This window comes from Bos javanicus, chromosome 3 (assembly GCF_032452875.1).
Source record: "Bos javanicus breed banteng chromosome 3, ARS-OSU_banteng_1.0, whole genome shotgun sequence".
NCBI classification, from domain to species: domain Eukaryota; kingdom Metazoa; phylum Chordata; class Mammalia; order Artiodactyla; family Bovidae; genus Bos; species Bos javanicus.
This window is the reverse complement of record NC_083870.1, coordinates 12298286-12320917: the sequence shown is the minus strand read 5'-3', so window position 1 is coordinate 12320917 and position 22632 is coordinate 12298286. Positions and strand designations below refer to the sequence as shown.

Genomic DNA, 22632 nt, shown 5'->3' with positions numbered 1-22632 from the left:
CACCACTGTGCCGGGAACAGTGTCTCTGAGGCATGGGCAGCAGCGCCCAGTACATAGTCAGCGTCTTCTAATCGGGAGTTAGCATTACTAAGGAACATGGCTAGCTCTGAAGGAAAGGAAAATTCAAGCATTTCTGTTCTCCAGGGGCTCCCAGGAGACAGGGAGAGGCAGAAACGCACACACATGAGTAACTTTTAATCCAAAGCAGGCTGTGATAAGTGCTAAGACGAGAAGCTCAAACAATGGGGAGGAAGAATAGGGAGGAAGCATCCCAAGATGAGGGCCAGAGGTGCTTTGAGCTGTGGGGTAGGGTGGTGAGGCCCAGGGTTAACTCAGAAGGAAGGAGGGCTGGGGGGGCATCAGGGAGGAGCCCAGAGGCCTCTGCCCTATGGCACCCCTGGTTTGCTCTTCTCATTTCTCCCCAAGGTCCCTCTGTGCTCCCCTTGCCCTCCCCACCCTGTTCAGCTCTTCACCTGCCTGCAATCCCTGCCTGAGCCTCCTTGGAATCTCCTGTCCTAGTGACAATACTGGGGCGGGGGCACCTGGTGTCTGAGATGCCCCAGCCTCCTGGCAACATGTCTAAAGGATGGAAACAATCTGGAGATGAGGCCCTGGCGCCCTGTGACCACACTCACCATCACCTCCCTGCCCTGCTGTCCTTGTCTTTCTCTGCGTCCCCATCTGCCTGCCATCCTCAGCCTGCCTTGGCCTGGGTTTCTGTGGCTCGCTGGGTTTTTGTATCACTAGATCTTTGCTGGTGCTTGTCTCTCTGTGTCTCTGCCCTGGGCACATGTCTTCTTTTTTCCTGGGCTCTTTCCAACCAAGATCTTCTCTTCCTCTTCCCTTCCTGCTTCTCCTCCATTCTCTCTCCTCTCTCCCTCTGCTTCCCAGCGTCACCAGCGCCCCTGCCAGGCTCCCTGTTGGTCTGTGAGTGTGCAAGCTCCCGTGCACCCGTGTGCAGCACACTTCCTCTCTGCCTGCCTTCACAATGGCTGCTTGAGCGCTCACCAACATCTGCCAGTGTCTGAAGACAGGGAAGCAGCAGGCTGAAAGCAGAAGGGAATTCACTTAGACACACACATGGGGCTTTGCACTTGCCCCAGACTGGAGCTGCCAGACAGGAGAGGCTGCTTATTCGAGGGCCCTGCTTTTGCTTCCGAGGCTGGTCTGTTGTCAGCATTCTGTTTGTGCTCAGGCCCTTCTTGATTCCCCTCCCACCTGGCTCCCCATCCCACATAAGACCATTCCCCTGCATTTTTAGTATTTCCTGGAAGTAGCGTGTAGATGTGGCAATGGGGCTGACATTTCACCCCCATGCCATGCAGACTCCGTTCTGTGTCACATATGTCACAGCCAGTGGAAGACCCAGGCCACCAGGACTTCCGAGGCATGTGTGTGTTCTCTGATTTGTGTGTGTGCTTGTGAGGCCGCTGGTACCAGTTTCTGGTGCCTTCTTGACACCCAGTACCTCCTTTTCAGTTGTAAAGCGACCTCTGCCCTTCCTGTTGTGCCTGTTGATGCCTATATCTCTCTGCTCACTTTCTAGGCTTTTTTTCTCAGCAGTCCCCATATCCCCTTTTCACTCACCCTCATCATTGCACCAGAACCTTCCAGAGTTCTGTTCCCCTCCCTATCCCAGCTCTGCCCCACATTCCCTGCTTCAGGGAGCCCCCCAGGCCTGCCCCCGGCATTCTTACTCCTCTGCCTGCAGGGAGAACCCTGTCCTGCCCTCTCACTCTCCTGCCCTGCCTGCCTTTGCCGCAGTCCATGAGCCTGACCAGGAGAACGGGGTATCTGCCTCCTTCCCTGATGGGGTTGCACGGGCAGGACTGTTTATTCAGGCATTTGCTCATTCTCACTCCATCAATCAACAGACTTATTCACAACTCCTTTGTGTGCCTGGCAGTCAGGCCCTGTGCTGGGTGATGGGGCAGACGCTCTGAGTGACACAGTCCAGACGCAAGGAGTTCTCCCTGGGCAGGACAGGGGTGGGTAGTGCAGCAAGGTCTCGCCCACTAGCAGAAGTGGGAAGTGGGTACAGAGGGCTCTGACAAGCAGGGAGGACTTCACAGGGGAGGTGATTGTTTGAATTCCAAGGGAAGGGGAGGGAGCAGTGTTCTGCTCAGGAAAGGCCTGTATAAGGACCTGGAGACAAGGACAGAAGCCTAGGGTGTGCAAAGAAGAGTGAGTAGGCCTTGGCCGTGGCACAGTAGGCTTAGGGCTTTCTCCTAATCGTGATCCAGGTCAGGACAACCCACGGGCATCTGGACTGTGGCTCAGATACTTCTTGGCTGCAGAGGCTGTTTGGGGGTCAGCAAACACTGCCTGTCACTTTTGCAGGCTCAGGATCCACAGGTCCTTTCCATTGAGTTAAACTCCTCAGACCCTTTGTTTCTACTCCTCTCTGGACTCTCTTGGGAGTCATTGCTTCCATCCCCCTGTCTCCAGACTAAATTGCTTCAACCAAGCCTACGCCAAGAGGGAACTGTATTTCAAAAACCCCAGAATGACAAATGTCGTCTGTCATGTCACTGCTCAGGTTTCCATCCGTCCCTCTGATTATCTAACTGCCCAGGATAAATAAGCTCATAGCTACCATTCAGAGAGCACACTCCAGGGAAGGTACCAGGCAAATCATCCACCTCTTCCCATTTAACTCTCCAGCAGTCCAAGGTAGATGTCATTGTCCCCCAGTTCACCAGTAAAGAGTATGAGGCTCAGAATAACTTGGCCACAGTCACACTGGTAGGAAGTGCGTGGCAGAGGCACTACGCAAACCAAAGTGTTTCCTAAACCTCTACTCTTCAAAGGGACTTTGCAGTCCTTGGCCCAGACTTGTCACTGTATAGGTGAGCACACGGAGGAGACCGAGAAGGGGCAGTGACAAGGCCAAGGTCACACCACTCCCTCTGGTGAGACGCCCACCCATCTCTGACTCGAACTCCCAGGGCCTCCCGCCTCCATCCTGCTGCTTCCTTGACCTACCAGTGGACAAGGAACCAGCTTCTCACTGTCCTCAGGAGACTTCAACAGGAGACCAGGGTGTCCAGGCCCCATGCAGGAAAGCTGTGAATATAAATTCCATCTCTGAGCCAGGGTGCACAGGCCACTCTACCCGGGAGCCCTTGACTTGGGCTCCGGGGGCCGTGGGAAGGAGAAACGTGCGTGTGGAGAATTTGCAGCCTGTAGCTGCACTAGAGAAATGCGCAATGATATGAATAAATTTGAATAATAATGAGGGCAATGACTGAATTAATAATACCGGCTGCTCACCTGACCCACCTCTCCCCCAGGATATCAGCACCTGCCACCCTAATCCCAGGAAATATGGGTGAGCCTTTTCCTTTCCCCTTAGAAGACATAGATGGGCTGTCAGATCAGGAGAGTTGGGGAGCTGCTGTTTTTAACTTCCTGACACCCTGGAGACCCAAAAAACTGGATTTACACACTTAACCAAGAGAGGCTGCCTTGTCGTAGTAAATCATATGCTGGCCATCAGTCCACTCCTAGCTCTGCCCCTTTCTCACTTGGTCTCCTTGATATGCAACGACCAATGTGGATGCCAAATGTCCAGGGAGATTCAGAGAGAAGAGACAGTGTGGGCCTTGGCCTTGCGGAGAGGTTCCCATTCTAATGGAACAGGTGAGGGGGGCAAAGACTGCCACCCACAGCCGCCCTCTACCCACAAACAAAAGCATGGAAGTAGCCTCTGATAGCTTGGGAGAGGAAATTCCATGGATAGAGCTGTGACAGCAGGGCTGAAAGGTGGGACAAGCTGTGTTTGCCTAGGGAACTAAAAGATCAATCTAGGAGGACTTCCTGGAAGAAGCAGGAAGGTGAGGCAGTTTCGGGAAGGTGAGAAATGGAGCTGGAGGAGGAAAAAGAAGAAGGGAGGGATGAGAAGAGTCCTGTTCCTGGTGAATAAGAGGGAGGTCTTGGAATGGGCAGGGGACCATTCATTTGCATACTCGTAGGAGTGATGGAGGATCAGAGAGATTTTGGAAAGCTGGGTTAGGAAAGAGTTGGATCTGAGGACTGTGGTCTCTAAAAACTTGGAAACTGGGGAGGGAAAGAGAGGGAGGAGTCCCCAGAGTTCCGGGAGAAAACTGATTTGGGTTACCGAGTGTGACAGATTGGGGACGTGCGTGGGAAGCCCCAGACCTCTCCCTGTGCTGTCCCGCAGCCCTTCCATCTCCTGGGGCCCAGCGCGGGAAGCTGACAGTCACAGTGCAGTGCCCAGGACTGCCCACCGCCAGGCCGACCAGCGGTGGCTGGAGTGGGGGGGCGGGCAAGGGGGAGAAGAAACCTGAAATCCAATTCCCTGCTCCATTTAGGCTCTGCAATTAAAGGCAATTACTCTGCAGTTCTCTAATCAAATGCTCCCGGCCGAGCTGCCAGCCGGGCAGCCATGTGTAGCTCCGGCAGCCAGAGGGAGAGTGGAACGAAGTCACGTGGCCCTGTCAGCTCCCACGGGGTGGGAGGCTGGGCGTGTGCTGGTGTGTCCATCATGTGCATGCACTCATGCCTCCAGAGCTCAGGGGCAAGGGGTGAACACGGGACCGGACAAGCGTACAGGAAGTGGGTTCAGAGCTACTTTGTTTGGGATCTGCCACCAGCCACCCAGGAAGCTTATTTATACACATACAGGTGAATGTGACTGTCCCACAGAATATGTCGTTATGTCCTCACTGGGTGCGTCCCAGGGGGGATTGCAGTTGGCGTAGTTGCACTCGTGTGTCACCTTACTTTGGCTCGTGTACACAGGTCCAAGCGGGGATATGGGAGGATAGTCACCTCTCAGGGGTTTCGGGCAACCGTGCTATCAGCAGCAGCCTGTGTTCTGGATTTGTCACCCAGTGATGTGGGTGTGGGGACGGGTGAGCCCTGGTCGCGGTAGCTGAGGAGGAGCCCAGGACCTGAAGTGCTTAGGCTCAGGTTTGCGTCCTGCTCTGTCCTTAACTCGCTGGGTGCCCTTGGGAAAGTGACTCTCTCTCCTCAGTGTCCTCGTCTGAACAAGGAGAGGCTTGGACTAGCTTGGTCTCTGAGGCCTTTACATAACACTGCACCACTTTCTATGCTTACTGAGCACCTCAGCTTCTGAAACCCAGTCCCATGGGCCATGGAAGGAAGGAAGAATCAAGGGCCAGCACATGGCTTCTTGGAGGGAAGGGTTTGGGGCTGACGTGGGGTAGGGGCCAGAGGGTCCAGCTTCCTGGCCTGCGTCTCTCTCTCGGGCCACCGCGGGGTGGGAGCGGAAGCCTGGGAGGCACGGCCTCTTGTGCAGCCCTCTCCTCACTCATCTCCTGACCCCGTGCCAACTTTGGCTTTGACAGGGACCCAGACCCGCTTCAGCCAGGAGCCAGCCGACCAGACCGTGGTGGCCGGACAGCGGGCCGTGCTCCCCTGCGTGTTGCTCAACTACTCGGGGATCGTGCAGTGGACCAAGGATGGGCTGGCACTGGGCATGGGGCAGGGCCTCAAAGGTGAGTGGGGCAGCCCAGCACCTAGCCTACCCATCTTGGCCTCCATCCTCCCACCAACAAAGAGTACTGGACTCAACATCCTTTCGTTCCCCACCACATTCCTTCTCTGGGCTGTAGCCTCCCCTCTCCCATTTCTGTGTGAGTCGGTCTCTCTGCCTGTCCCAAGCTCTCTCTCTGTTGATGTCCAAGCTCCACAGCTCTGCCTGTCCTCCTGGGTTGCAGACTGGCTCACAAAGGGCCAACGGGAAGCCCAAGGAATCAAGGGAAACCAATAGACCTTTACGTAGGACAGCTTTAGACAGACAGACACCACGAGAGGAGCCGCAGGCAGCCAGGCCAAGCAGGAGGGGCTGGGAGGCTCCAGAGCCCCCTGCAAGAGCCAAGGGAGCACATAGCAGCTTCTAGGTCCTGCAAGTGTTTCCTGCCAGCTTGGCTTTGCTCCAGCCTCTCTCTTGCCCCCTGCCCAGGCAGTGTCTGTTCTGTGGCCACAAATTCATTGTAATTTCAGCCTAAGCGCTTATTTATTCATTTAACAAGCACTATGGAGCCACTTCGGAAACAAACATAATGTGCCAAGGTGGGGACAGGGGGAAGCCTCCTTTATTCCAAAGCAAGTAAAGATACTTATGGAAAGGCCGCCTGGCAGAGTGAATGGGGGAGTCAGAACCCGCCTCTGCTGCCTTCCAGCTAGGTGACCTCAGGAAAGCCACTTCACCTCTCTGGGCCTTAGTTTACCACTGTGTAAAATAGGCATAGTAGTTGCAGTCTGCCAGCTTTATAAAAGTGTTTGTGAGTTTGGAACCAAATGAGAAAATATGTGAAAACACACTGCTCGCTGTCAAGCAGTGTAACAGTAAAAGCATGGGAGGGATTATGCATTTTTATTCTTATTGTTATCCAGGGCTTGAGACTATTTGCTGCGGGTTCCGTGCATTAGAGCAGGTAGGAGAAATTTGTCTGTATGGAGCAATCTCTATGAAGGAAGGAGAGGGGCTGGCGGATCTATTGATGATGGAAAGAGAAAGAAACTGGGAGAGAGAGAGAGATCAATAGATATGGAGTGAGAAGAATCGATAACCTCTGAACAGAGGGAGGCAGTGGGAGGGAGTTGAGGGCCGGGACCATGAGAGCTGACAGAATGTGAGGGGTGGACAAGAGCCTGGAGGCAGGAGGGAGAAGAAGGCTGGACTGGAGAAGCACAGAGGTATGCCTGCCCACAGCCGGGCGAGGCTCCTGCAGGTGAGGGGCTCCTTGGGGTGCGGGCAGGACCCTGCTTCTCGCATCCCTCCCTTGATGAGTGAGGGTGAGACCTTCGCCCGCCTTGGGCTTCCCTCTGGCCCCAGTGAGCTCATGTCTGAGCTGCAATGGCCTATATTTCCTAGTGCCCACACACCCTCCCCTCTTCCTCTCCTTTTCTCCCTGCTGTCTGCCTTTTTTTTTTTTTTTTTTTTGCCTTTTCTTTCCTATTATTATGAGAGACATTTGTCTGCAAACAGCTTCGGAGATTTCATCTGCTCCTGCTCAGCTCCCCCTTCTGCTCTCCCTCATCTCGTCCTGCTTTGTGGCTCCCCGCCTCAGCGGAGGAGGCTGTGACATCGCAGTGTCTGCACAGGGACCTCATCCCTGTCGAGGGCCCCCTGGGCCCCAGGAGAGGGTGGAGGGAGGGGTGCTGGCTCCCAGTGAGACCCCTGGGCCCTGATGTGGGGAGAGGATGCACCCTTGGGGGCAGGGCGGTCCAGGCGAGCCCCAGGCTTGGGCTCGGCTCACCTGGGCTAGCCCTTTCTCTTCCTGCAGCCTGGCCACGGTACCGCGTCGTGGGCTCTGCAGAGGCCGGGCAGTACAACCTGGAGATCACAGACGCCGAGCTCTCTGATGATGCCTCTTACGAGTGCCAGGCCACGGAGGCTGCCCTGCGCTCCCGGCGAGCGAAACTCACCGTGCTCAGTAATAACCCCCAACATCCCGCATGCACCCCCCCTCCACCCTCACCGCCCCGTCACCTCCTACTGTCTCTTTCTCTTGGTGTCCTGGCTGTCCCCCGCTTCCCCAATGTCCTCTTGCATTTCCCAGTTCTCTGTCTCTGATCCTGGCCTCATGTACTGTCCTGACTATCTCCCTTGCTTTCCCTCCCCCAATCCTTTAAACTCCTTCCAAAGCCAAGTTCAGATAGAAGAGAAAAAAAAATGGGCACGTGGGCACCCATTCTGGACACGTGGGCTGTGTGAGCTCTGGCATCCTCTCTGCCCTGCCTGTGCCCAGGCCTTGCGGGGACTGGGCTCCGCCTTCAGGACATAAATTGCCCCTGCCAGACTGGGGGCATGGCGGGGCAATGGAGACCAGGCCTCTCCTGGCAGATGGGCTTGTTGGAAGCTTCTCCATTTCTCTCCCTTGCAGCTGCCCCAGAAACTGCTCCCTTCACTCCTTTCCCTCCATTCAGCCCCTCTTCCCTTCTCGGCCTCTGTTCCCGTCCTCAGCACTCACCCTACCTTCTCCACTTCACCTCCAGGCCTCCTCAGGGAACTGGGGAGCAGAACTGGAAGGATCGGGCCTTGAGGGCTGAGAAACGGGGAGGGGGTGGGGCAGGGGTCCTGGCTGAGTCTGCAGGAGTCACTGGAGGGGGGCTTGTCTCTGAAGAAGCCTGCTGGCTGCCGCCCACAGGGCACAGAGCAGATGTCCCTCTATGGTAACACCAGGGGCTATTTGCATAATGAGGGGATCCTCTCCTGCACGCACCAGGCAGGCAGGACCCAGTACCGGAATGAGGCCAGCTCTGACACGCCCTCACCCCCCCGCCCCCCACCTCCCTGGCGGCACCTCTAGCTCCATCCATCTTTCTGTCTCCCTCAAGCTCTGGTGCTCTGCCTGGGCCTCTGACTCTGCTCCACTTGTCTCCGGCTTGGCTCCGTCTGCCTGTGACCCTCTTCCTTCCCTTTTGTCATCTGCTCCATCCCTTTCTCTTTGCTGCTCCCATCTGATCTGTCCTGCCCCCTCTCTTTTCTCTCCCTATCCCCGAAATCGTTGAAGTGGGGGAATCCCCCCAGAAGGGATGGGAGGAAGGAGCGGGGAGCTGAGCTAAGTGAGTCTGGACACAAGGAAGATTCTTAGCTGGGGGAGAAGGGTGAGGACGAGACAAGTCATCCGAGCATGGCGGGAAGAGGTAGGATGGGAGGCAGGAGACCCAGGCCATTCTGGCACCATGACCCTGAAGAGGTCGTGACCTCCGGTCATCTGTTTTCTCATCAGTAACATGGCATGATGATGCCGGCCTTTTCTTAGCAACTGCCGCTTTGCTGCTCCCTGAGTGGGGAGTCGTAAACTGTGAAGGTCTGGGCAGATGTGAGGTGTCAGAATAAGTGAGCACCAGAGGGACCCAGCAGTCTGTTTCTCTGGATGTAAAGGCCCTGAAGGACTAGGACTCCAGGCGGGTAGATGACTCACTTTTCCTCTCTGGTGAAGACACACGGGGAGAATTAGCATCGAGCAGGATGGAGGTTAGGGGGCAGGAGTTAGCTGACCACCAAGGGTAGGTGTGGAGTGCTAAGGCACAACTTCCCCTCCTCACCGGAGAGGGTATGAGCCCCCATGCTGGGCCAGGCATTCCAAGGGAACACGAGATACTTACGAAACCTTATCTCTTCTTTTCTCCTCCCTAACTGCCTCGGCTTAAGTCCTGGAAGATGCTACTTCCTAACTGCCTCGGCTTAAGTCCTGGAAGGTGCTACTTCCAGACTGGAGACTGCCATTTGAATGAAGGGGTCCTGATACTGTTCCTTCCCCCTCCTGCCCCAGCATAGAGAGGGAGAAATATCGAAAGATGGGTAAAGGCCAGCCAAGACCCTAGATATATAACAGGAACTTAGTAATGACATCCTGCAACTTGGTTCAATCAAGGAAGGCTTCCTGGCAGAGGAGAATATCAATGGGAACCGTTGGTGGAGAAGTATCTTGTCTAAAAGCTTTCGAGTCAGTGAGGGAGGTCTACACGAGCAGGGAGCTGGCTGGCTTATCTGGAGGGTGTTGAGAATGTGGATCTCTGTAGCCTATCTGGGTGTTTCAGGTGGATGAGGCCCCAAGAGTAAAAGAGATGGAAGATGCATCCGTCTACTCCTTTCCCCTCACTCTGTCCCTTCCTCGTCTCTCTGGAACTCTCACACCCCCTGCCTCCTGCAGCCACATGGAGGCAATGAGAAGGCAGGACAGTTTGTGCAGCTTCCTCTGCTCACCTGCCTAGACACAGCTTTTGTTCATTCGGGGCTCAGAGACTGGGCAGGACCGAGTGGAGAGCGTGCTGTGTTCGGTGTGTGGAATCGGCCTCCCTGCACATGGCCAGCCTCGTCACCTCCCCTCTCCTGCAGCTATAACCCTCGGTGGTCAGCCCCCCACCCCAGACCAGCCCAGGCCACAGAATGGCCTTGCAGAACTCTGAGCAGCTGCCTTCCACTCCCTGGCAGACAGACACAGACATAATACAGATCTACAGACCCACGGCTCCCTCATTATTCACAGCAATAACCTCGAGTGCAGTGGTGATGAGCACAGCTCTGGGTCGGCAGGCCTAGAACTCGTCCCAGCCCTGCCGCTGAGCTCTGAGCACACTGGCCTGACCTGTCTGAACCTCAGTGCCTTGTCTATAAATGGGGGTTGGGGGGGCAGTCAATGGTATTTACCATGAAAGGATTAATGAAATATATTCTGTGGTGAAGACGCAAAGAAATCCTATGCACGAAGTGCTTGAGCTGACACCTGGTGAGCGGTCAGTGAGTGGTGGAGATGTTGTCGATCATGTTACAATTTACAGTCGGTTTCACACCCTTGATCTCCTTTCATTCTCCCAATAGGAACTGTGGGGAACAGATGTCAATGTGCTTTTTGAAATTTTACAGACAAGGAAACTGAGGCCTCAGACACGTAAATATTGATATACAAATTTAAGTTTCAAATCCTAAAAATGTGCTCATAAACACACTCATGGGAACTTCCCTGGTGGATCAGTGGTTAAGACTCCAAACTCCCAATGCAGGGGGCCAGGGTCCCAGCCCTGGTCAGGGAACTAGATCCTGCATGCCACAACTAAGGCCTCACTCACTGGAAAAGATGGAAGGCAAAAGGAGAAGGGGGTGGCAGAGATCAGATAGCTGAATGGCATCACCAAGTCAGTGGACATGAATCGGAGCAAACTCCGGGAGATAGTGAAGGACGGGGGAGCCTGGTGTGCTGCAGTCCATGGGATCGAAAAGAGTTGGACATGACATAGAGACTGAAAAACAACAGCCAAATAAAAAAAATAAATAAATAACCACCTGGACACATGCTGTCTAACTAAGCTTAGTAGACACCTCAACGGCCATATTTTCTTCTCCTCAGATACTAAGGTGCGCTAGTGACAAAGGTGGGCGGTCTTTCCCTAAATAAAGGGTGAGGACCAATGTTCCAAGGGAAGGGAAAGCTGATGGGAGAAGAAGCTTTCCCCTCTTCTGCCCAACTAGGACTGTCCTCCTGGGGTATGATAGCGCTGTGTGACCTCAGAGGGGCCCCCCACAGACCAAGAGAGCCTGAGTGGCAGCTCCATTTCTCTCTGCCTTTCTCTCCTTCCCACCCCGTTTGCCAATCTGCATCCATCTGCCATTGGACCCATGTACACTAGCGAGCAAAGAGGAAGAGCCCGGGATACAGCAAGCAGATCACTGGCCAGCCAGGAGCTGGAGGCACTGCTGGCTCTTGTCCGAGCACTAACGTGAACACGTTGCGCATGTCACACGTGACGGCCCCTCTTCCGCCCTCGTCTGGCCTGCGTGAGGCACTAAGTGAACACATTGCGCACGTCACACGTGACGGTCCTTCTTCCGCCCTCGTCTGGCCTGCGTGAGGCACTAACGTGAACACATCGCGCACGTCACACGTGACGGCCCTTCTTTCGCCCTCGTCTGGCCTGCGTGAGGCACTAACGTGAACACGTTGCGCATGTCACACGTGACGGCCCCTCTTCCGCCCTCGTCTGGCCTGCGTGAGGCACTAAGTGAACACATTGCGCACGTCACACGTGACGGTCCTTCTTTCGCCCTCGTCTGGCCTGCGTGAGGCACTAACGTGAACACATCGCGCACGTCACACGTGACGGCCCTTCTTTTCGCCCTCGTCTGGCCTGCGTGAGGCACTAACGTGAACACATCGCGCACGTCACACGTGACGGCCCTTCTTCCGCCCTCGTCTGGCCTGCGTGAGGCACTAACGTGAACACATCGCGCACGTCACACGTGACGGCCCTTCTTCCGCCCTCGTCTGGCCTGCGTGAGGCACTAAGTGAACACATCGCGCACGTCACACGTGACGGCCTCTCTTCCGCCCTCGTCTGGCCTGCGTGAGAATCCTGGGGATGGGCATCGTATGTCCCTGTCAAAGAAACTGACCTGGCAGCGTCACCCGCGGTCGCTTGACGGATGAATAAAGGCTCCAGGACTTGAAACCAGGGCAGCCTGCTTCTAGATCCTGGGCTGGCCCCACCCTCCCACTCTGCGTGCACCAGTTGAGCAAAGTGCTGGGATGGGCTACAAGAGGTTCCTCTCCCCGGAAACCCCAAAAATGGAGACCGTCATCTCATAAATTCCAGAACAGCCCTGCCCAGGACTGGCCTCATGGGTACCCCAGGGTCTCCTCTCAAGGGCTCCCTTGGAAAGAGCCTTCTGCGTTTCTCTGGTCTTCCTGGCAAAAAAGCAAACGATACCCTTTCACATTGCTGGCTGGTGAACACGAGGTATACCAAATACCAAAATTATAATAAAAATCCTTCCATCTTTATCCCATCAACTACTTATTCCGCTAATAGCCCCAAGGATGCGTTATCAACCAGCCTCTGCACTAGATCTTAGGGCTTTAAGAGAAAAAAGTAGCCCCTGCTCCCAGGGAACTTGCAGCCTGGTTCACCTGAGTGTTCCAAAGCCTGTGGGTATAGGACAGGGAACTATTTCCTGTTAATTCAAACATCTGACTGATTCGATTCCTTAAGCATTTAGCCAGAGCCTGCTTTGGTCATGTTCTAGGCACCGGAGACTGTATAAATATTAATGTGATGGAGTTCCTGCTTTTCCAGGGATAATGGTTTTGTTGGAGAGGGGACATGGATAACCCTCATAAGTAACCCAAAGACAAGCTATTGATAGATGGTGCTCGGAGCTTCGAGTGACTGCCTGGGAAGCACAGAGGCGGTGGTTGAGGAGGGGGATGTGGCGGGGAAGGCCCTGTGCAGCAGCTGGGATGTGAACAGTATGGACAGCAGTTCAAGAGAACCTGTGAGGGAAGGGAGCAGAAACAAGAAGAGGAGGTGGGAAAGTGCAGGACTTGACCTGGGGAACATTGGTCGCAGGTCAAAAGGCTTGCAACTCATGCCCGTGGCAGCTGGTAGACATGGGAAGTGGTTGAACAGGGAAGTAGTACAGACTTGGCTGATCTGTAGAGAAAATAACCTGCCAGCCATGATGGATGGGTTGAGGCCAGCAGGGGCTGGAGGCAGGGAGTCCGTTTGGGAGGTTGCTATGATAGACCCACTCATCCAGCTGCACCAGGGCGGAGGAGCAGACAGGAGGGAATGGATGTAAGAAGCTACGTTGGAAGCAGCCACCTTTCTGTGCCAGGTCTCCCAGACCACAGGAGCAGCAGATTCAGTGATCGTGAGTTAGGGGGTAAGGATGGCACTGTCCCACCAAGGGGTGGATGTTCGGTAGGAGAGATGCCTCCAGGGGCAGGGCTTTCTGTCCTCAGGGCACTGTTGGCCACATCCTGGACTGACTCTGCTCTGCTCTTCCCCACAGTCCCCCCAGAGGACACCAGGATTGATGGCGGTCCTGTGATCCTGCTGCAGGCAGGCATCCCCCACAACCTCACATGTCGCGCCTTCAACGCCAAGCCTGCTGCCACCATCCTCTGGTTCCGGGACGGGACACAGCAGGAGGGTGCTGTAGCCAGCACGGTGAGACCCTGCCTGCTCCCCCAGCTCCTCCAAGGCCGCCCTCTAGGTCACCTTCCCTTTCCCACATGAATCTGACCACAGACTAGTGGAGAACACAGATGTGGAAAGCGGCCTTAGAAGTCATGTGGTCCGATCCTCTCATTAAATAGCTGGGCAAATTGAGGTCCAGACAAGAGAATTCTCAGGCCCATTCAGTAGTTAGCAGAGACTAAGAATAACATTGAGAATAGCTACATTAATTAAGCACCTATAGTGTAGCAGGCACTGTGCATGCTAAGGTCTATGGACAGTCTCTCTTAATCCTCACAGGGGTTTCATAAGTTAGCTGTTAACTTCCAATTCAAAAAGAGTGAACTGATGTTTAGAGAGGTTGGGTGACTTGCCCAGGGTAACACACAGCTGACACGCAGCAGAGCTGGGGTTTATACCTGGATCAGACTGTAGTCTCTTGCTAACGATCCTCTCAACTTTCTTCTCCCAGCTTCTAGTTGGTGCATGTTCCCAGTAGGCACAACTAAGAGCTTGGGGAAGCAGCGATTATATGGACGTTTTATAGATAAGTAACCTGTTGTGAGAAGGACATCAAATGACTTGCCCAGGATCACGTGGCAAAGTTGCGGTGGAGCTGGAGTTAGAATCCAGATCTCCTATTTGGAGCTCCTCTTGCCAGCTGGGGACAGGCACAGGTGTACCCAGCCACTTGCTAGATGCTGCAGGAGGCACTTCTCATTGAGGGGAGAGACCTTCCACCTGTGCGGCCCCAGGGACTGCCTGCTCTGCCTCGGACAGTTCACATCTCTCTGGCCTTCAGTTCACCATTTGACAAACAGTTTGGCTTCGGTGGTGCTTAACTTTCTCACCACCAAGAACCCTGTCATTTTTCCCCTCTATGGTTACATGTTTTGAAATATTTTGGCAACCATACAAGCCGATTGGTCAATGGCTGTTTGTCATCTACTGCCCCTTCTTTTTTTTTTATATTTATTGAAGATGGAGCTTTGAAGCAGCAGGAGGAAGCCAGTGTTACTGCACTGGGCCGGTACCGCTCCAGTACCGCGTCAGGCCTAGTAAGACGCTTGTACTGCTGTCAAACTGTGGGCCGCCACTTTGCCTAATATTATGGTTTCCCCTAGGCAGTGTGCAAACAGCCTTGGAAAACAGCCCAAGGGTCCTATGATCATGTCTCATGTTGGGTATCATGGAACCATTATGAGACTTTGAGCCTGTGTGTCCCTTGCCTGACCTCAAGGAGTTTATGTTCTAGCTGGAGAGACCCATGCACAGCACAGTGCCTAAGAGGCAAGGCGGATGTGACCAGAGCAGTGTGGAGGACAGATTGCCTGTGAGGGCCACACGTTCAGTCTTGGAGAGAGTCCTGAGAGCTGGGATTAGCAAAGGAAGACTTTCCAGAAAAGGACAGGCTTGGGTTGGACTCAGGGAATTCCAGGAACGAGACTTAAAACCATGGGGTTAGTAATAGGGTATCAATGTTGGTTCATTACTTGTTTTATGTATCAGGTGTAACATGTATCACACTAGCGCATCATGTTAATAATAGAGGAAACTGGGGTTGGGGAGGAGGATATATGGGAACTCTGTATTTTCTATTCAATTTTTCTGTAAAATTAAAACTTCTCTTAAAAAATAAAGTTTATTAGTTTAAAAAAAAAAAAAAAAACCTAAACCTGAGGAGGAGGTAGGGGCTGGAGGAAGGGCAGAGCTTCAGGTTGAATGCCCCTCCAGCAAACCTAGCTCTGTGTGGGTCACCCCAAGAGCAGAGGAAGGGGCTTTTAGCTTGACCGTGTCTCCCACCGTTATTCCCCACCTCATCCTCCCACCCCAGGAACTGCTGAAGGATGGGAAGAGGGAGACCACCATTAGCCAGCTGCTCATCAACCCTACAGACCTGGACATTGGGCGTGTCTTCACCTGCCGTAGCGTGAACGAGGCCATCCCGAGTGGCAAGGAGACGTCCATTGAGCTCGACGTGCACCGTGAGCAGGGTCCCGGGGAGGGCGGTGGGGGGCGTGGGGGGGCAACGTGCACCCTGGGGGGCGGCACCCTTTGGAAAGCACAGAAGAATCCCCCAGGGGCCCTGGGACAGATGCTCCATTTCTTTGTCCTCTTCGATTCCCTGCTTTGAACCGTAGGCTTTGAGAGCTGGCACAAGAGGCATCAGCTGTGAGCCAGGCAGTTCCCGGGTTTAAACCGTGTGACTTTGGGCAATGACGTAATCTCTCTGAGCCGTAGTTTCTAATTCTGAATATGTGCAGAAAATAAAATGCAGGCCTACAGCTCCTTATCGGAAATTCCAAACCAAAAGTGATTGGGTGGCAAAACCTGAACGGAAGCTTTTTGTAGTCTTTTATTTAATAACTCAGTTGGAATAGCCATATATTTCACAGCAGATATATTAATGTGTTTCTATGGGATGTTGCCCAGATTCTTCTGGGGGTCTTACACAATAAATGGTCTGTGGTCACCATAACCTTTCTAACATTTGAAAAATTCCAAATTCTGAAACACATCTCATTCCAGGGGTTTCAGATAAGGGATTGTGATGACCTATACCTGCTTCTCAGGGTTGTGAGCGTTAAGTGAGATATAGTGTAAGAGCATCTCACATGGAGTATGCTACTGGGTAAGTGCTCAATAAATTCCCACTGCCCAGAAGAGTGGAAGTGTGGGCAGCAACTGGAGAAACGCCCCACCCCCATCCTGGCTAGTGAGCCTAGCGAACCCACACTGACGCCTAGTGGTCACAGTTGGTCACTACACCGTCTGATTAATTTGTCCCTTTGGTATCATCCTTGGTCCTCACCCTAGCCGGCCCCTAGAGGCTCCTGGAATAAAGGTGAGGAAAGCTTATTTACTGGAGCTGGTACACTGCAAACTCAAATTCCCAGATCACCACATGGGTGAGGTCTCAGTGTATGTGCTAGACAGAGAAAAAGAAATTTGAGGGACAGAAAAGACCCTGACGTGCCGTCCTCTGCTTTGCAGACCCTCCTACAGTGACCCTGTCTATTGAGCCCCAGACGGTGCAGGAGGGTGAGCGCGTCATCTTTACGTGTCAGGCCACGGCCAACCCGGAGATCTTGGGCTACAGGTAGGAGGGGAGGGGCGGGGCGGGGGCACACCCTGGGGAGGGATACTGGGAGGCCCTTGAGATCCGGAGTGGGGGACTGGGGAAGACAGGCCTCTGGATGTGGGGGAGAGAGCTCCAAGGCCTGACCCTGCTCTGTGTTGCCTCCTCCAGGTGGGCCAAGGGGGGCTTCCTGATTGAAGATGCCCATGAGAGTCGCTATGAAACCAATGTCGATTATTCCTTCTTCACGGAGCCCGTGTCCTGTGAGGTTCACAACAAAGTGGGGAGCACCAATGTCAGCACTTTAGTCAATGTCCACTGTGAGTAGCTGCAGGGGCAAGGGCTTTAAGGGACCTGGGGTGGGATGGGGAAGGCTGTGGGGCTGAGGAGACAAGGCAGGAGGAAGATTGGAATTGCCCCTCCCCTCCCCGCCCCGATGAGATCAGGACCCTGATGATCTGTTTCTCCCTTTCTACCTCAGTTGCCCCTCGGATTGTAGTTGACCCTAAACCCACGACCACAGACATTGGCTCTGATGTGACCCTCACCTGTGTCTGGGTTGGGAATCCCCCCCTCACCCTCACCTGGACTAAAAAGGACTCAAACATGGTAAGAAGCTCTCCGCCTCTCCTGGACACTGGGCGGTAGGAGCCTGGCCACTGGTTGGGAAGAGGGGGGCGCAGGGGGCACAGCATTCTTTTTCAAGTTGAACCTGAGATATTCCCAAGTTCTCTGGATTTGGAAGGATGGTGCTTGCAGTCAACCCCACCCCTCCTTGGCAGACAGCTGGCTGCTTCAGTGGCAGTGAGAGGGACAGTGACCTGTGGGTGGGAGGGGGAAAGGGGGCCGGAGTGGAGCCGCTGCTGTGGCAAGATACCTGGTCAGTGAATGCTGCACAGGAGGGTGGAGTGGCTGGGGTGATGCACTAGAGAAGGCTGAATTCTACAGCTCTGCAGAGACCTATCGGAGAAGGCACTGGCACCCCACTCTAGTACTCTTGCCTGGAAAATCCCATGGACAGAGGAGCCTGATAGGCTATAGTCCATGAGGTTGCAAAGAGTCAGACACGGTTAACGCAGCAGCAGCAGCAGCAGCAGAGATCTATATGGGACAGTTTGGGCCAAAGTTGCAGAAAGGGATTTTAGAGCAAAACTTCCTCATTTGGCAAGAGAAGCACTAGGAGAGACCACCAGCAGTGGCTGCATCCTCTTTAAAAATCAGGGCAGCTTCACCTGCCCTCATGCACCTCCACCCAGGTCTGCCCACTCTCACAGAGATGCTGTGTCTAAATGCTAACCTCTTTAGAGTCAAGGGATGGACCAGATAAGATTCGGGACTCTGCTTCCCTTCTGGGAATTCACTTGTGGCCCTTCCTGCTTTCTTTCCAACGCCTCCAATGTGGGGGCCCACATGGATCTAGGGGCCCAGGCCTCCTGGCTCCCCACCCGAGGCTGCTCTCTCTGCCCAGGTCCTGAGTAACAGCAACCAACTGCTGCTGAAGTCGGTGACCCAGGCCGATGCCGGCACCTACACCTGCCGGGCCATTGTGCCTCGGATCGGAGTGGCCGAGCGCGAGGTGCCACTTTACGTGAACGGTGAGGGGCCTGAGGAAGGCGGGTGGGGGGGCCTGGGGGCGGGCTGCTGGAGGTTCCAGCTGGCCCTGACCCTGTCCTCTTGCTTGCAGGGCCCCCCATCATCTCCAGCGAGGCCGTGCAGTACGCCGTCAGGGGCGATGGCGGCAAGGTGGAGTGTTTCATCGGGAGTACGCCACCGCCAGACCGCATTGTGAGTGGGCCAGGCCTCGGGCCAGCCGCTTATTTCCCTACCCACCTCAGCCTCCCCTCCGGCTTTCCCCAGGCCCTTCCTATACCCTGCGCCTCTCATCCCGACTCTGTCCCTCTCCCTGCTCACACGCCACCTCGTCTCTTCCTTGTTGTGTGACCCTGAGCCAGTTACTTGGTCTTTGGAACCTCAGTTTCCTCATCCATAAAACGGGGGCAGTGATCCCTACTGAACAGGGTTGCTGTTGCCTTAGTGTGAGAGGCCTGGTGAAGTCTCCTTGGATGCGCTGCCCGCTCCCCTGGGCTTTCACTCCTGCTCGCACCTGTCCCTCACCTCCTCCTCCTTCCTCAGCCTCCCCATCTCTTCCTTGCCCACTGCTGTGCCCTCCGCCCCAACCCTGCCCCATCAGTTCCACCCCACCCAGCCGCCCACTCCCCTCCCTTCTCCTGCCTTCCTCCTCCTACCAGCACCCCGCCCGCTGTTCTCCACCCCCTCCCTCTCCCTCACACCACGAGCCATTAATTCCTTCCGTGACCATTAACCGTCAAACCCCTCATCACATTTAATGACCATTTGGCTAACTCCAGGGCTGCCCAGGGACACTTCATTACCACGGCCGCCTGGGCAGCAGGCGGCTCGGCTCCCGGGGGGCCTCGCTTTTAGAGCTAGGAGGACTGATCCCTGGAAAAGAGCCAGTTCTTGGCGGCTCCCTCTCCCTGGGGCTCCACTCTGAGGGAGGGGACACAATGGAGGGGGCATGCCCCAGCCTGGGGTACGGGGGATGGAGGAGCCCGGGAGAGACTCCTCCTGGTGACAGTTCCCATCATTTATAAGGGTCTGTGGATGGGTCTCCAGAGCCGGTGGGTGGGTTCCTGTGGGGCTGGCTGTGGGGTGGTTAAAGGCAAGGCCAAAGTTATGTTTAGTTAAGAGCCTCAGACTATCAGAGCTGGAGGGAAGCTGGAGCACTATCTATCTAGCTTGGTCCTCTCCTTTTACAGGTGAAGGAAACTGAGGCCCAGAGATGGGAGGGGGCGGCCACCCAGGGCTCAAAGGAGGATCAGGCCGAGAGCCCAGGGTTCTTGGCTGTCCGTCCAGGACTTGTTCCCATATGTTGGTTCATTGGATCAGCTGGGGTTGTTACGAAAATAGAGATTCCCAATAAGAGAAGCCTGAATTCTAACTTGGGAATGATGTGTCTTTGGGACACTGGTCTACCATCTTCCAGGTCTACTGGCTTCCCGAATAAAATTGCTCTCCCTTGCCTCAAAAACCACCACTACCAAATAGAGATTCCTGGGCTTGTGCCCTAGAGAGTCATATTTAGGAGCTAAGCCCCAGGAATCCTCATGTTAAAGAGTGTCCCTACGCTTATCTGAATGGTCACAGCATGTGTCTCGAGCAAGTCTGGGAGCCGCTGCTCCTCTTAGACGGGAGGTTTGATGCCAGGGTTGGAGGCAGCAGGTGTGGCTTGGGCTTGTTGTAGGGTGAGCATGGATCTGGGCTGAAGGGCACACGGGGTGAGGCTATGACTGTGCCTTGTGGTGGGTCAGGTGTTTCCACCACCTGCCTCTTCCTCATCCCATCCTGCCCTCCCCACCCCAGGCCTGGGCATGGAAGGAGAACTTCCTAGAGGTGGGGACCCTGGAACGCTACACGGTGGAGAGGACCAACTCAGGCAGTGGGGTCCTGTCCACGCTCACCATCAACAACGTCATGGAGGCCGACTTTCAGACCCACTACAACTGCACCGCCTGGAACAGCTTCGGCCCAGGCACAGCCATCATCCAGCTGGAAGAGCGAGGTAACCGCGGCACTGGCTGTGTCGCCAGGGCACAGGGCAGCCTGGGGACTCCGCTCCCTCTTCTCTCCAGGGGCATGGCTCAGAGACACTGCTCTCTCCTGGGCCCACCACAGCCTGGTCTTGTGCTCAGCTGGGAAACCCACTCACTTTTTTAAACATTCATTGAGCATCTGCTGTGTGCCAGGCCCCGCACTAGAAGCCGCAGGGACAGATGTACATGAACACAGTCCTTGCCATCTGGGAACTTTCAGTTTAGTGGAGGACCTAGAGAGTGGCAGGAAATGACTTCAAATGCAGAAAAATGAAATGATCTGTAAAGGCAGTAACACTCCATACTTCACTAGGTTGGTATGAGGATTAAATGAGACGATATTCATGGAGTACTTGGCATAGAAGAGGAAGCTTTGGTTCCCCCGCCTCTTCCCTAGTGGTAAAGAATCTGCCCGCCAATGCAGGAGACACAGGTTTGATCCTTGCGTTGGGCAGATCCCCTGGAGAAGGAAATGGCAACCCACTCCAGTATTCTTGCCTGGAAAACTCCACGGACAGAAGAACCTGGAAGGCTGTAGCCATGGGGTTGCAAAAGTTGGACATGACTGAGTGCACCCACACGCGCACACACACACACACCTTTTCATAAATCCTTAGTGTGATAGGAGACACATATTCTCTCCCTTAAGGCATTTCTAGCCTGATAAAAGAGACATAATACTTTTGAGTTTCTTGGAAGCTCCCAACTCTGATGAGGAAAAAAATTTTTTTTTTTGTAAGAACTAGCTATTTGATGTGGGAGATGGGGAGAAGTAACCGTGGGGGGTGGGGGAGGGGGGTCTGTCTTAGCTAAGGGCACCAGCAAGAGCAAGGAGTTGGTGGGAAAGAAGAGAGCAGATGAATAAGGAGGACTCTGCAGGAAACACTTCTGAAAGGGAAGAGCCCTACGTGGATCTGATCTATCCAGGACAGACAGGAAGGGAGAGAAGACTGGAGGCAGGATTCCTGGGTCCTTCTCATCTCCAAGGAGCAGGGGGATCCAACCAGAACTGCCTGAGCCCTGGGAGGATAGGTGCAGATGGAACAGTCACAATGGTGTGGATGAGGAAGGCAGTGAAATAGGTGGAAACACAGGTGCCAGTGGGAAAGTCTGGGGACAGCCAACCTCAGACAAGAAAAGTCTCCCAGGCAGGTGGGCTGCAAGAGAGGGACAGACAGACCACCACGGCCAGGGTCAAGTCGATCCCAACTCTGATGAAGTTAAAGTGAAGGTCTAAATCCAAACACAATGCAGACTTCCTCTCAAATCCCACCTTGACTTTAACTGAACTCAACTGAAACATAACCCTGTGCGAAGCCCAGGGGACCTGGAGCTCGGCGGTTGTGAACTTCAGCCATCACTGAGTTCAGATCCCCTGTGTGACCTCATCCTCACCCTCCTCCCTTCCTTCCCACATCTGAAGAGGTGTTACCCGTGGGCATCATCGCCGGGGCCACCATTGGTGCAGGCATCCTGCTCATCTTCTTCTTCATCGCCTTGGTGTTCTTTCTCTACCGGCGCCGCAAAGGCAGTGAGTATGGGCCCTGCTGGGGCCACAGCCCTCCTGAGGGTCTCTGACAGGCAGGGCTTGGGAGGGGCAAGGAGGGATTGGCAGCTGCGCTCTCCAGGCCAGGTAGGTCCAGGCTGCGGCCCTTGTCCCCAGGTCGCAAAGACGTGACCCTGAGGAAGCTGGACATCAAAGTGGAGACCGTGAACCGGGAGCCACTCACGATGCATTCTGACCGGGAGGATGATACTGCCAGCGTCTCCACGGCGACCCGTGTCATGAAGGCCATCTACTCGGTGAGAGTCCGCTCCTCCCTGGCCTACCCTCTTCTTCACAGTCTTGGGACCAGCCCCACCCCAGGTCACTGAAACTGCCACTGTCTGCTCCCTCAGTTGACCTACTTTGGTCCCATCCCCTCCCCGCCACACACTCTCATACATACAGACACAGAAAATGCACACGCTCCCCAGGCTAATTTTCTTCCAGCAGAGGACAGGCAGGTGGGACCTACACAGGCTTCCTTCACCCCATTCTCCCCGCAACAGCGTGTCAAGAGTTTTTTTGACCCAATTGTAAGTTCTCTGGCCCAACTGCCTCAGTGCTCAGATGAAGAACAGCCCCAGAGAGGGGCAAGGACATACTCAAGCACTGCACATTATCACAGAATTGGTGCTAGAACCCATATCTCTGGCCTCTTCCCACTACACTCCAGAGTCTCTGCGGGGAGAGGACGGGACCTCTGCCCCTGCCCCAGACCCTTCCTCTTAACAGGCAGCCTCTGGGTGTGGGGATGGGTGGGCAAGGCGGGCGAGAGCAGGCGTCCATCTCCTGATGCCCAGCTCTTGCTCCTCTGCAGTCCTTCAAGGATGACGTGGACCTAAAGCAGGATCTGCGCTGTGACACCATCGATACCCGGGAGGAGTATGAGATGAAGGTGCGGACTGGGGAAGGGCCCCCTGGAGGGGCACGGGACATGG

At 54.7% G+C, this 22632-nt stretch overlaps 1 protein-coding gene across 3 annotated transcripts in view; it reads left to right on the top strand.

Moving 5' to 3' along the window:
* KIRREL1 (kirre like nephrin family adhesion molecule 1) overlaps window positions 1–22632 on the top strand; it is a 105317-nt gene that overhangs the window by 76929 nt on the left and 5756 nt on the right. Inside the window, exons 2-14 of one of the 3 annotated variants that reach the window (XM_061402569.1) lie at window positions 5334–5483; window positions 7278–7427; window positions 13289–13446; window positions 15290–15440; window positions 16450–16555; window positions 16706–16854; window positions 17016–17143; window positions 18003–18129; window positions 18219–18319; window positions 19919–20117; window positions 21572–21679; window positions 21812–21951; window positions 22512–22589. In XM_061402569.1, the coding sequence (XP_061258553.1) occupies window positions 5334–5483; window positions 7278–7427; window positions 13289–13446; window positions 15290–15440; window positions 16450–16555; window positions 16706–16854; window positions 17016–17143; window positions 18003–18129; window positions 18219–18319; window positions 19919–20117; window positions 21572–21679; window positions 21812–21951; window positions 22512–22589 (1745 nt within the window). Of the gene's footprint in view, window positions 1–5333; window positions 5484–7277; window positions 7428–13288; window positions 13447–15289; window positions 15441–16449; window positions 16556–16705; window positions 16855–17015; window positions 17144–17954; window positions 18130–18218; window positions 18320–19918; window positions 20118–21571; window positions 21680–21811; window positions 21952–22511; window positions 22590–22632 lie in introns of all 3 variants that reach the window. The other 2 variants (XM_061402559.1, XM_061402578.1) reach the window with 2 other exon arrangements.